Source organism: Equus quagga, chromosome 3 (assembly GCF_021613505.1).
Source record: "Equus quagga isolate Etosha38 chromosome 3, UCLA_HA_Equagga_1.0, whole genome shotgun sequence".
In the NCBI taxonomy this organism is placed as follows: domain Eukaryota; kingdom Metazoa; phylum Chordata; class Mammalia; order Perissodactyla; family Equidae; genus Equus; species Equus quagga.
This window is the reverse complement of record NC_060269.1, coordinates 64238321-64252550: the sequence shown is the minus strand read 5'-3', so window position 1 is coordinate 64252550 and position 14230 is coordinate 64238321. Positions and strand designations below refer to the sequence as shown.

Below are 14230 nucleotides of genomic sequence, written 5' to 3'. Positions count from 1 at the left end.
AGTCACTCAAACTTTCTGGGCCTCTCTTTCTTTGTCTTTTAAAAGTGGGGTTGGATTAGATGAGCCCTCAGGTCTTCCTCAGCTCTCACATTCTGTAAGCCAGTGCAGCACTTGGATGCAAAACTGTGCCCCCCATCTCCTCGCCCCCTCCCCAGCCACCGTCCCCAAGACAGAGGGTCATCTCTTGCATTAATTTCTCTCCTTTGGAGCATCGGGGAAGTTCTTGGGCCTTTTCCACAAAGAGGGGCATGAACCCTGTGGAAACGCCCCCACGTTCCCATGCAGACCCCAGCTTCTCCCATGAGGGCTCCTGCAGTGGGATTCTGCTCCTCCTCCTTGTCTTTGAGTCAGTCCATCCTCCACAGATTCTCTCCCTTCCTCCTGAAGCGGCTGCTGCTGTTCCACCCAGGGCTGCAGACCCAGCGTTGGTCTCTGAGAAGCCCATCATCAGCTTCCAGCAAACCCTGCTGACAGCCTTCCCCAGCTCCAGTCGCAGGCCGTAAACAAGGGCTGCCACAAAGGGTGGGTGGCACTTTCAGCCCTGTGATTTACTCCAAGGGGTGTGTGCAATAAATGGTCCCATATTTAATTTGCTTTTGCTCTCTCCACTCAGACCAGCCTTTAAAGGGCACCTTCGAGGGGCTGCCAATGCTCAGGAGGAAAAGCTAGGATGGAGCTGGAAAGCCACAACATGGCCTGGCTCCCCTCGAAGAAATCAGCCTGCGGCAGAGGAGGCTGGATCAGAAAATCATCATTATAACCCTTTCTCCTCACTCTTGCTTGGCCTGGGATGTTTTCCCCCTAATCTGAAAGGAACAACAATTGGACCTAAGTTCCAGGAGGCGTGGAGGTCCCCGGGAACCAATAGGAAGACAGCACAGCTTGCTCTTCATGCTTTGATATCTGCTCCTGGTTCCTTGCTGTTTAGGTTCCTAGGAAACTGTCCCATCTCCAGTAGGGCTGTGAGCCGTGTCCTGAGTGTCTGCCTGTATGGGGGGCTGCTCGGGGATGCATGCAGCCCCCAGCATCGTGTCCTCTCCAGGCATGGGCCTGCGCCCTGATGGCCAGGCCCCCAGGTTGTCTTGTCCTGTGCTGCAGGAGGAGCCTGCGAGGAGTCAGGGACAGGAAGCCAGGACAATGGGGTGTGATGGTTGCTTGCATGTGAAGTTACGCTTGAAGAGTCAGCTTCTTGGCCATTTTCCCTTCCCTTACATTTCTCCCCTTCCTTTCCTACTCCCTTCCTTCCACCAGCACACATTTATAGAACACCCACTGGGGATCTTCCGGCCCTGGCTTTTGGAGGAGCTCCAGGAGACCCATCGAGGGGCACAGGGTGGAGGCTGGAGTGCTTCTCCAGGTCAGAGTGCCAGGTTTTAAGCCCCTCTGTGACTCTGGATAGGGCCCCCACCTCTCTGCGCTTGGACTGCTCACCTGTGTGGTGGAGAGATGAGCACAACCGTCCCCATGGGACTGTTGGCGGGACTCGAGGAGATGCAGCCCAGGAGTCCTCTGCCCTTGCTTCCCTTTGTAGCCTCAGAGAGAGGAAGCCTCGAGGCCTCCTCTCTCAGACTCCACTCAAAGGGAACACTACCCACTGACACCTGCTCTGTGGGAAGCTTCTAGAATCTGAGTCAATACTGCACTTTCCAGGCGAGAGGTGCTGGTCGCCCTGATTTGCTCATGAGCATTGTTACCACCTCTTGACGTTTTCTTCCCTCTTTCTGCCCTGTGATCGGTTTCTGGAGGGCAAGGGTCTTCTCTGAGGCCTCTTTTCTCCTTAGGATGCACAAAATACATAGCAGTGTTCAGTACAAGGTAACTCAAGGTTAGTTGATCAAGAATTTATTAAAAATCTGTCCTTAGGCCAGCCCCAATGGCCTAGTGGTTAAAGTTCAGTGCACTGTGCGTGGGCGGCCTGGGTACCGTTCCCGAGTGCGGAACCACACCACTCATCTGTTAGTGGCCATGCTACACTGGTGGCTCACATACAAAAAAAGAAAAAAAAAAAAAAAAGAGGAAGATTTGCAACAGATGTTAGCTCAGGGCAAATCTTCCTCCGGAAAAAAAAATCCATCCTTTTCTGGGATTTTCCCCATGTCCCGCCACCCATGCTCTGTGTGGTCTGTCTCAGATGCAGTTCTGTGCTTCCCAGTAGTGACTCTCTTAAATATATCTCAACACGATTTCTGAATGCTGCTCAAAGCCATATGAGGGGAAAGGGCCGTGCCCAGTCCCCTGGGAGAGTGGGAATCAGTGCTTCAGGGCGCAGGGAGGTGGGGCAAGGAAAGACAGCTAGTTCAGTTTCAGGAAGGTGGTGCCGAGAACGGGCCAGGCTTCATGGCTTTTCATGACCACGTCTCAGCATTTCCGACTCGTGCAGTCTGGTCCGTGTGGAATCGCAGCCAGTTAGGGATGTGAGGATTTTAGAGATCATTGTCGACCTTTGGTCCTTTATGCCACCCAAACCATAATGAGACGTGACAAGTGCTGGCTGCCAGTGTCCCTCCTCCCCCATGCCCCAGGAAGGATTGGTCTGGGTGACACAGCAGCCTTGTCAGCAGCATCCAGATGCCACCACTCTCTTGGATGGCCATCCACTGATGACTGGGTGACCCCTAGCTGTGGGACGCAGAGCCCTCTGCTTCTGCTCACAAGCCTGGTAACCAGTTCCCAAAAAGCCAAATCAGTAGTGCCACAACTCTAAATGAGGGGGACAGAACCCACTAGAACCCTTCATGCCAATAACATGCCAAGGAGGAAATTCGTCGGGGGCCCAAACTCCTTTGACAGTGTTCCCAGGAAACACAAGTCAGATCAAGGAAATCCGTGATCCCGGGGGGCATCTTCCTCCACACAGGATTGTTTGTGGGCCCCGAAGGGGGAGCATTTAATTCACAACGGGATGGGGCCTGGGGTAATTCCGTCATTCGGGGACCACTTGCTGCTGAGTTCGGGGGCACGGAGGGTACAGAGCTGCGTCATGCATGGTTCTTGCCTCCTGAAGCTTATAACTGAGTGTAAGGAATAAGCTATGCTGTGGTCCTCTAATGCACGGAGGAAAAGAAGTGACAGGTGCAGGGAGAGAGGCACAAAATGGGATGTGGGGGGGACTCTCACCCCTCCATCCTAGGTGGAAAGGTGGATATGTGTCTCAGGCACCCAAGCTGAGAAAAGGGCGCCATCACATTTACTGCTAGGCCTCTGGGCAGTATGGTGGGATGGCCCAGGATGCTAAGACATGAGGAAATGGGGTTTTTCTGCTTTCTAGTGTCCCAGCCACATCCTCCAGGCCAAGCCACCAGGCTGTGTTCCCTGCTTTCCCAGGAGAAAATCAGCTCCCCGCAGAGGTTTCTACATGAGAGCTCTGGCCCCATGTGTCCATCACCCTGCCAGGGTGGAAGTAACAGTGACAGGGGGTCCTCGGGTTTCTTCCTGAACTTTTCCCAGGCCTATGGCACAGCAAGAAAGGCCCCGCTCTGCAAATAAGGCATCACAGAGTCCTCCAGCATTTACCGTGTGCGAGGCCCTGTGCCAGCGGCTCTGGGGCAGGGGTCTGGGAAACCACGGGCCTCAGGCAAAACCTGGCTCGCTGCCTGTGTTTGTAAGTAAAGTTTTATTGGCACGCAGCTGTGCTCATCGTTGACATATTGCCTAAAGCTGCTTTCACACTAGCATGGCAGAATTAAGTAGTTGCAGCAGAGACTCTATGGTGCCCAAAGCCTAAAATTTTTACTATCCGGCCCTTTATAGAAAAATTTTGCTGATCTCTGCTCTAGGGAGAAAACCAATGATGAGTGAAATAGTCTCTGATCTATAAAAGACTATTGATGAATTTCAAAGACATATATGCTTTATTGCAATAACTGCAATATAATTCTGGATTGGATGCAGTGTAAGTGGAAGACACTTAGAATGGGCAATGGCTTTATGGGAGCGCTTAAATTTCAGCACATCTCAGTTTAGATCGGTCACTTCTGAGGTGCTCCATGGCCACTTGTGGTGGTGGCTACTGTGTGGTGTGTGGCTCTGTAAGGAGGCCTCTGAATGCTGAACTGAGAGGTTTGGGCTTTATTCTGTAGGAAACAGAGAGCTGCTGGGGATTTTTGAGCTGTGTTTTGGAATGCTTCCCTGTGGATGCTGTCTGGAGAGATGAAAAATTGGGCAAATTATGAGGCTAGTGCAAGAGCACAGGTGAGAGCTAAGAGAGGCCTGGACTAAGTCACAGCGGCAGGAGTGGACTGGAAGAGAAGACTGAAGGGACATTTGCAGAAATACAGAGTGACCAACAGATTGGGGCGGCGTGGGGCGGGAGAGGTTTAGGATGACAGCCAGAAGGCACTTGAAGGCAACAATTGTCCGCCCATTCCTTATAACCCGCCAGCCATGTCAGGCATCAGTTACTAAGTCAGGGGAGCTCCTTGACGGTTGTGACAAGGATCCAGAATTCTAAAATTCCACAGCTCCCAGACACTCCAAACCTAAGTTCGAGATGGGCTCATCTCTGTGGTTCATCTTGGCTTCATCTTCCTTCTTGGTCGGATGTGGAAATAGTCATCCTTCCTCAATCTCACCAAGCTCTTTGCACATTGTATGATCCACAGTTGGATCCAACCATTTGTCTATGCAGGGTACCAAATTCCCCGCAGTGTATTTGATCAATAAGCTTTTTTTTTCTGGCACTACAGTCCTCCCTCGCTCACATGTTGAGTTGGCAGCTTACAAAGTTCTTTCACATCCATGATCTCCTTGCTCCTCACAAAAGCCCTGAAAGGAAGGAAAGAAGGAAAGATGTTACTGTCTTCACTCTGCAGGCGAAGAGTTGTACCCAGAGGCCTCAAATGGCCTTCTGAGAGTCGCAGCTAGGAACTTTGAGGGGCGTAGGACTGGTGCCCTAGCATGTGCCAGCAGTGCTCAAATTCAGGAGCTTCTCATAGATTATCTCATTCCATCCGCACGAGTGCCCACGTGTTATTGATGAGAAAACCGAGGCTCGGGGTACACGGCTCCTCCAAGGCTGTGCAGCTGGTGAGCTGCAGGACCAAGACTTGAATCCAGAGCCTACTCTAAGACCGGTGCTCCTCCCCAACCTCCCAGCTGCCTGTCAAACCCAAAATCTGTCTTGCTTTGGCTCAGAATCTGTCCTGTGTCAGCTTGGTGGGTGTCAGGGAGATACGGTTTGCTCTCTGATGTTAAATCCAGGCGTGCAGTAATGAGCCGTGTTCCAGTGGGCTCTCCTGTTCATTTTATCTAGGACCTACGATGTGTTAGGCATTATGGGGATAAGAGATGATGGAGATGATGACGATGATGACGACGACAATATAAGGGTAATAGTAGTAGCAGTAGAAGCTTACTCTACAGTGCTTACCATGTTCCTGACACCATTTTAAGCACTTTCTAGCCATTAGTGCATTTAATCTTCATAACAGTCCTGACATGAGTACTGTTATTAGTCCCATTTTACAAAGGAGAAGCCTGAGGCACGGAGATGTTGGGTCGCTTGCCCAAACTCATATAGCTAGTAATTGCTCAAGCCAGGACACGTAAGAAATCGTTTCTATCCTCTCAGCTATTCGGGGAAGTCAGCATGTAAGTGGACCATTTTAATGCCCAGCATATTATAAGACACATTCCGTGCCATTTGGCCCTGTTAGGACAATGTTGAGTATTTTCTTTTGATGGCGGGAAACTGAGGCATGCCTGGGCCCTGACTTCCAGCTCTCCCTACCACCATCCTGAGACCAACACAGCCTTCCTTTTTCCTTCTGTCGAGGTCAGGTTCTTGACAACCTGGACAGCCATCTGAAGAAATCCGAATACTTTCGCTTCCTCTGGTTCCCGCATAGTGAGAATGTCAGCATCATCTACCAGGACCACACCAACAAGGTAGCCACGGGCGTCATCCCCCTCCTCATACGCAGCCTGCAGTCCCCACACCCTTCCAGCTCCCAGGGCAGCTGACATTTGTTATCATCCTAATGGTCAGTGAGATGTGAGAGGGAAAGCAAGGGTGAGCATGCGTGAGCATGAGGCGAGAAGAGAAAAGGCCAGAGGGTGGAAGGAAAAGGAAAGTGGGCCCAGTGTGGGTCCAGTGTGTCCGCGGGTAGGGACGTGTAGGGGGAGGTCAAGAGACGGCCTAGATGTGGGGGGAGCAGAGGACAAAGTGTGAGCAGGACAGGACAGGGTAAGGCGGAGTCCTAGGCAGGTGGGCTGGACCTCGGAAACCATCTAATACAGCCCACCTTCCCTCCGACACCCCTGTCTTTCCCACCCCCGACTGTGTGAGTGAAGGAACCTTTCGTCTCTCCCCCACGTCCTTAGCAAACAGGCTGCTTCTCAGCAGAAGAGAACAAAGCCACCACTTAGGGTACACGTTGATGGGCCAAGTCAGGCAAAGGCCGGGACACCCACTGTGTGTGGGGCTGGTGTGGGGTTCACAAAGGGTGATCGCTGGACACCTGCTCACGGGCTCTGAAGAGGAGAGACAAGTGCACATCTTTGTCTTGTGCAAAATAAATACATACATACATAACATGAAATGAAAGGAGGTGGGAATTGGCTGTACCACCAAGAAGTGAAGCTTTCAACTGTCCTGGCAGGTGGGTCACCCCTCCGCCACCCACCTGTGCATGCGCCACACACACATACGCACAGCCACTCCTGGGACACACTTCCCTCTAAGGGGACGCTATGATGCGTAGGTCAGAAGGCGTCTCAGCTCTGGCCCTGCACTGATCACAGCTTCTGTTTCCCAGCCCCCCTCCTCTTCAGCCAGCTGGTTTTGGGACTATGCCATCGGATTCTATTTACTGGAGTTCCTGCTCTGGATCAGGTAGGAGCACAGAGGTGCCCTTTCCCAGCTTGTGCCTATGCTGTTGAGGATGTGGTCCAGCAGAAGGAGGACACCCTCACCTTCGTGCATGCAGACTGGGTCTGTCTCCGGGGTCTAAAGCAGTGGTTTTCAACTCTGCCTGCACATGCAAATCACCTGGGGGAACTTTTAAAAAAATACCCAGGCCCCGCTCTCTGGCCCACGGGTGATGTGAATCTTTTCATATTGTCCTGTTTTCTACCTCCTTCCCAGCCTAAAATCTGCTCATGTTCAGGCCCCATGTCTGCCCCTGGACATGTAACTATGAGAGTTGAGGAGGATTTTACGGAGCCTCGAGTGGTGGCTTTGTGTCCAGACAAGACAGGAAATGGCATCATATAAAACTTTTTGAAATATTTCACACATACAAAATAATATGGGCAACATATATTTAAAGTATAAAGAATAATATAATAAGCACCCATGTCCTCACCACCAGCTTAAGAAATGAAACAACGCAGTGCCACTGGAGTCCTCTTTGTGGCTCTCTCAGATCACAGCGCCTCAAGAGGAAACCATTGCCCTGAATTCATGCTTATCTTTCTCTTCTTTTTATTTACACTGCAGTTTTTTGAATCCTAAAATAATAAATTTTTTTTTTAAAGATTGGCACCTGAGCTAACAACTGTTGCCAATCTTCTTTTTTTTTCCTGCTTTTTTCTCCCCAAATCCCCCCAGTACATAGTTGTATATATTTTTTTTCTTAGTTGTGGATCTTTCTAGTTGGGGCATGCGGGACGCCGCCTCAACATGGCCTAATGAGCGGAGCCATGTCCGCGCCCAGGATGCGAACCCTGGGCCGCAGAAGCGGAGTGCATGAACGTAACCACTTGGCCACCGGGCCGGCCCCTAAAATAATAAATTCTGTGGCTTAGCTTTGTTAGCAATATTTATCCATGGTGATATGGATAGCTCTAATTATTCATTATTCACTGCATGCGTTTCCCACCCTGCATTTGTCCATACTCTTATTGATGGCTAGTTGGGTTCTTTCTAGGATTTTTTCTGCCATTACAGTGTTGCTGTGAGCATTCTCCAACACTGCTCCTGATGCTTTTTTCTGTCTTGAGGATACACTCACGAGTGGAATGCTTGGACCATCAAGTATGAGCACCTTTAGCTTTATCAGATCAAATTGTTCTCCGAAGTAGTTATACCAAGTTCCTCCCCAGGCACTGTAAGAGTCTCTGTGCTCTGCAGCTGGCCAAAATCGGAATTGTCAGGCTTTTAAATTTTTGCGTGATATGTACTAAATGGTATCTCATTGTGGTTTTTAGTCCTTGTTTCCCAGATTATTAATAAGGTTACACAGCTTTTCAATATATTGATCTTTCAGATTTCTCTTCTGTGAAGTGCCTATTGACATATTCTGCCCTTTTTAAAAATCAGGCAGTTTTTTTTTTTTTTATGTTTTGTAGGGTTTTATTTACCTATATTTTGAGCACTAGCCCTCTGTTGGTTATATGTATTGCAACATCTTCTCCCTGTCTGTGTCTTGTCTTTCACTTGTATGGTGTTTTTTGGTGTGTAGATGTATTTAATTTTCATAGAGTAAAATTTAGCCATCTATTCTTTTATCTTTGGGACTTTTGTGCTTTGTTAAGAAACCCTTCCCTTCCAAAGGTCGTAAGAGCCCATCAGAGGTGGCACTGATGACAGCACCTGGGGAACTGGCTAGTGTTCCTGTCAGTTCTGGACGGGGCTAAGACCTTTGGCACTTGAGGTCTGAATCCAGGCATCCGGGAAGAGTTGGCCCCTTTCCTTCAGGGCGTCATCCCCTCCTGAGGGTTGGGGAGCTGGAGATGGCTTCAGATGGGCCCCACGTTTAGGGGCAGACACCAAGCTGTGAAGAGGACTAACTGCCTAGAAGGCGTTAGGAAGTGAAGCACAAGACGACTTCTTGGATCTGGGCAGGGAAGGGACAAGCTGCGTGCGTGAGCTCAGCCTGCGGCCGTCACTCTATCAGATTATGGATTGAGGGTGAGAGTGGAAAATGCCCGGTCAGGCTTTCTCTCCAGCTTCCATCACAGCAGCTCGGCAGCTTTATGCGCCTGTGTCTGTGGAGTCGGAGCCCAGCGAGCATTCAAATAAATTAGGCTATAAATCACAGCTGCCGCATCCCGGCAGGGCCGGATGCTCTGAGAGAGCTCCGCAGCCTCTGAGCTGAGCCCACATTGCTCCAGCCTAGTAGCTTCTGGAAATTGTGTCCACCCAGCCTCCCTCCTGCAGCTCTGGGCTGAGCCGTGTGCCTGAGGCTGCAGGAGGGAAAAGTAAATAACAGCCTGGGTACTTGGTGGCTTAATGGCTGCTTTGCAGTAAGACTTACAATACTCCTGTGAGGGCAGGGACACCGTCTGTCCTGTCACATTTGATCTGTGGTGCCCCAAACAATGACTGGCACCAGAGGAGGCTCATAGATAATTGTGTAAGAAATGCCAAATGAAAAGTTTGGTCCCTGTCCTTGAGGAGTTCCGTAGCCGTCAGCTGTAGGGGTGAGGGTGGTGGCCATAGCTGACCAGGAGGGAGAGGCAGGCTGCCTGTCAGCAACAGGTCCCTGCAGGTTGAGCCATGGCCAGGACCAAGCTCGGCGCCTGTGGTTAGGACAGTCCTGTGCCCTGGGGCCAGTGGAAGCCCCCACCATGGCTAGGCTGGCCTCTGAGACACAGAGAGCATCTGCCTTGAGAGAAAACATCCCCCTCCCCATGCACCCCTGCAGCAGGTACCCATATGTGAGTCACAGGAAACCCGGGCAGCTTGGGACCATGGAAGGAGCATGAGCTCTGGATTCAAGTGGACCTGAACTCTGATCCTCGCCTCTTAATTTACCTGCTGTGTGACTCTGGGTAAATGACTCAGGCTCTCTGTGCTGTGGTCTACCTATATATAAAGCAGAGCTGGTAGCAATGATTGGGTTGTTGGGAGGATTCAATGTCAAGTCCATATGAATCACTAGATGTTCCTTCCCTCCCTTCTCACAAAGGCCCACAAAGGCTCCCTGTGCCCCACCTAAGTGGCAGAATGCAAAGCCCTGGATCCGCTGGTGTTGTCTGCAACCCCACATGAGGTGCTCTGATGGCATCCCTCTGCTGGGATGGATTTACGGCAGATGATGAGATGGCAGGGATGGGACGAGGGACAGGCCTGTGGGCAGAGGCCACCTGCAAGGAGGGAGAGGGAATGACCCAGAGCAAGAGGCCTGCTCCACGTGGGGTTCCAGGCCCACTGATCTCAAAGCAGGCAGCCTATTCATGTTTTAACCAAACCCAGAAAACCACCGAAGCCATACTGAGCCTTGTCACCAGGAGTCCTCAGTGACTCCAGGAGAGGCACAAGCTGCTGCTGAGGCCATCAGAGCCCGCTCAGCTCTGCTCACAGGGCCCGGGCGGGCAGGAACTGACTCTTGAGGGGGATGACCCGACAGGCCCCTGCGAGCTGTCCCGCAGCCGGCCTCTGGCCTGTGTCCCCTCTGGCCCCTGCCAGCACTGGCTCACCCCTGTCCCGGCCCCTTGATGAACCTGAGGACATTATGTAAGTGAAATAAGCCAGATACAAAAAGACATATACCGTATGGTCCCCTTACATGAGGTATTAGAGGAGTCAACTCCTGGAGACAGAAACAGAATGGGCGTCACCAGGGGCCGGGGGGAGGGGAAAGAGGAGTTCTTGTTTAACGGGGACAGAGTTTCAGTTTTGCAAGTAAGTGTCTGGAGATTGGTTGTACAACGACGTGAATATACCTAACATACTGAACTATACACGTAAAGATGGTTAAGATGGTAAATTTTATGTTACGTGTTTTTTACTACAATTAAGGAGGAAAAAAACCCAGACACTGAAAACGACCTAGCCATTCATGGGGAGTAGTGGGGTAAAACGTGGGATACCCACGGCTGGACCCCTCGCCGCTGTGGAGAGAAAGACTGGGAGCGACGTTCGGGTTCCCTGGAGGGCTGGAGACAAGCCGAGGGGCAGAGCGTGTGGGGACCAAGGCCCGGTTTGTGAAGCACTCAGCCCAGTGCCTGGCACACAGCTGGCACTCACTAAGTGCTGGCTACTGGGGTCATTATGTGCCCCTGCCTGCCCCTCCAGCACCTTCCTGCCGGGCCTCGTGGGCTGCATCAACCGCTTCTTCTTCTGGCTCCTGTTCACCGGGAGGAAGGAGAACAGCAACCTGAGCCACAAGATCTTCAGCTACGAGTGCCGCTTCAAGCAGCACGTCCAGGACTGGGCCATCCCCAGGTGGGCGCGGGTCAGCGTCAAAGAGGCCGCGGTGGGGACTGCCAGCCAGCCTCCCGGGCCCACCTATCCTTAGTGGGGCCACTCCGGAGCCCGAGCCCCCTTCCGGTGCCTTCCCCCAAGCACCCCGCCTCTCCGGGATAATCGGTCAGGGAGTCCCCTCCACTCTCCCCGGCAGCCCCTCTCCAGCCGTGGGGCTGGGTGACGCAGGCTCAGGCGTGGAACGTGCTGCTTCCTGCCCAGCTTCCCATGTTCCTGAAGGACTGGGCCCTGCATTCAGTCTCTCGGGCGGCACAGCCCGTCCATGCTGGGGCCGGGTCTCTGCATCGGGAGGGACCCCAGGCACGGAGCTAGGCTGGGTCTGCGCCCGACCACCCTGCAGCTTTCTCTCTGAATTGTCTGCTGTCTTCCCCTCTCTCCAGGCAAAGGAGGGGATGGTGCCCAGGGCTTAGGGGATGCCTCTGTTTCTGTGCCCGGGGTTGGGGCTGCCGGGCGCTCTAGGCGGGAATGTTAGAAGCAGCAGAGATATTAGAATCAGAGTGACTTTACTCTTAAGAAAAGGAAGAGGGTGTGGGACAGCTATGGCCAGAGATCCCAGGGCAGCCCCTGATTCGGAGGGCGGGGAGCAGGGGGAGTGGATAGAAATCATCCTGGAGATTGAACCAGCAGCAGCAGGTAGAGCTCCAGGGGGCGCACCCACAGGCTTGCTCCCATGAGGAGGGCTTTAAGAGCAGCTGGGAGCCAGGAGCTGGGAGCCCCTGTCACCAGGTGGGGCCAAGGGACGCTGCGGCCTGCCCTCGGCTGGGAGGCCACGCAGAGCCTCCTGTGATGGCTCCTGGAGGTCCCTTCCTGAGGTCTGGGTTCTGTCCCCCTGGGCTGAGTGCAGAGAGAAGACCAAGGAGGCCCTGCTGGAGCTGAAGGCCATGCTGGAGGCCAACCCCAAGGTGGTGGCCCACTATCCGGTGGAGGTGCGCTTCGCCCGGGGGGACGACATCCTCCTGAGCCCCTGCTTCCAGAGGGACAGCTGCTACATGAACATCATCATGTACAGGTGACCGCTCACTGAGGGGCGGGGTGGGGGGGGGAGGGCAGCCCCTCAGCTCTGAAAGGACCCTCTGCGTCCCCATCTTCCTTTCAAGGCCAGTTCAAATGCCACCTGCTGCAGGGAGACTTCCCTGACCCTGGCAGCAGCAAATACATAGTCCCTCGCTCTCCTTCGAGTTCCAGCCTCTATTATGTTAAAACAATAATTAATATTGATAATAAGTACTGTTAATATGAGTAGCTACCATTTGTGAAGCTGATATTATGGAATGACAAATGTGTGCTAATTCACGTGCCTCCTCTTGTCAATGATTCTGAGAGCCTGCAATGCTGTGTTGAGAGAAGGATTCTGAGGCCAGGCTTAAGATCAGCAGAAAAGAAGACCACGCTTGACGCGAGGTGTCTGCAGGCTGCATTTGCCCTCCTGACCTGCTCCGCCGGGCGCTATGCCGACACCTTGCACTCCTGACAGCATTGTCTTATTCCTAGCTGGTTCCGCAGCGGTCTCCAGTATGACATGGCTTATGGATAGGCATAGTTTAAGAAGCTCATCTTTTCTGCGATGTCCTGTTCAAGATGTGTCTTCCTCTGCCTCTTCTTGCCCATCTCTCATTGACAAAAGCCCTTCTCTGACTTTGCAAAAGAAAAACATACCTGTCACCCAGCCTCCACCTTACTATGGTGCATTCCTGCAGCATGCAAAAGCCCCAGACTTGCAGGATGCCCAGGGGACAATTCAGGGAGGCACTGCTCTGGAGGGGAGTCCCAGAAAGCCAGAAAAGAGAGTTCCTGAAAGACATATTGAAGGAGGGGCAGCTTATTTCACGTGGGGACAAACTTGTGGCCAGGCTCAGACTTGTCTGTCCATCCGTCTGTCTGTCTTCTCCCTACCTGTGAATGCAGATTCAGAAGTGGGAAAGTTGCCATGGATGCATCATAACGTGTTTGTTTGCATTTTAAGAAGTTCTGACTTGGACTTTTTCAGTCAGGAAGTCTGACTTGGAGAGGACGGACCACCTAGGTTGTATGGCTGTGCTTTCCATACGTCGAGTGAGGCAATTCCGAAATCCCTAGGCTTTGTCAAAAAGATATCATCTATATATATTATTTTTAAATGTTTATGTGTGTGTATATATGTACACAAATCTGTAAAATTATTTAAATTCACGATAAATTTCAGATGCCAACTGAAAAATATGTGAGAGAATGCAAATGTTTTCCAAATCCTCCTGGGGTTGAGCACTGAGCAAAAGCCCTCAGGTTGCTGGTCACTGCTGTCCGTGTCCTGAGGGCACAGCCACGTCTTGCTCTCCATGCCTCGTGCCAAGTGCAGGGCATCGCCGGGAGAAGTGCCAGATGACTATGGGAGGGACGGCAAGGAGCGAGGGGGCCTCACCTCCTTCTGCCCCCGCCCCAGGCCCTACGGCAAGGACGTGCCGCGGCTGGACTACTGGCTGGCCTACGAGACCATCATGAAGAAGGTCGGGGGCAGGCCCCACTGGGCCAAGGTAGGACTCGCCAGTCGGAGCCCCCAGGGGGCGAGTCAGTCGGGGAGCTGCTATGGGCCGCGGTTCCACCAGAGGGCGCCTCTCTCCCCTGTTCCTCTGCCTGCCGGGGCCTGGGATGTGCAGAAATGTGGGGCTGAGCAAGTCCAGGGAAGGAGGGGCTCCCCTGGCCCACCCAGACCCCAGCTTCCCTCTGCATTCACGTTCCAATAGCCCAGTGACTGTGAGTCCCTCCAAGTTTTCCGAGAAACTCCTCATCTTTCATTTCATTTGATTCTCATGGAACCCTACAAGTAGGATAAGGCAGGAGTCAGTGAGCTCATTCAACAGATGGGAAACTGAGGGTGTCTCGGAGATGATGGGACTGACTTACTGATTAGCAGTAGAATTGGGGCCAGAGCCCTCTCCACTGTCACACTGCCAGGTGGCAAAGGGAATGGGGAGTTTAATGCCACATTTTAACACCTTCCTTCTTTACTTTTCGAGAACTTCGTTCCTCCTGTTTGGATTTCTGCGTTACGTGTGTAAGTGCATGTGTGCATTCGTGTGCATGCATGCGTGTGTGTGTGCATAC

General features: G+C 52.3%; 1 protein-coding gene across 4 annotated transcripts in view; it reads left to right on the top strand.

Moving 5' to 3' along the window:
- Positions 1 to 14230, top strand: part of LOC124236881 (L-gulonolactone oxidase) — a 30855-nt gene that overhangs the window by 14201 nt on the left and 2424 nt on the right. For 2 of the 4 annotated variants that reach the window (XM_046655828.1, XM_046655827.1), the window contains 5 exons: positions 5779 to 5886; positions 6756 to 6832; positions 10961 to 11110; positions 11994 to 12158; positions 13569 to 13659. In XM_046655828.1, the coding sequence (XP_046511784.1) occupies positions 5779 to 5886; positions 6756 to 6832; positions 10961 to 11110; positions 11994 to 12158; positions 13569 to 13659 (591 nt within the window). The other 2 variants (XM_046655830.1, XM_046655829.1) reach the window with 2 other exon arrangements.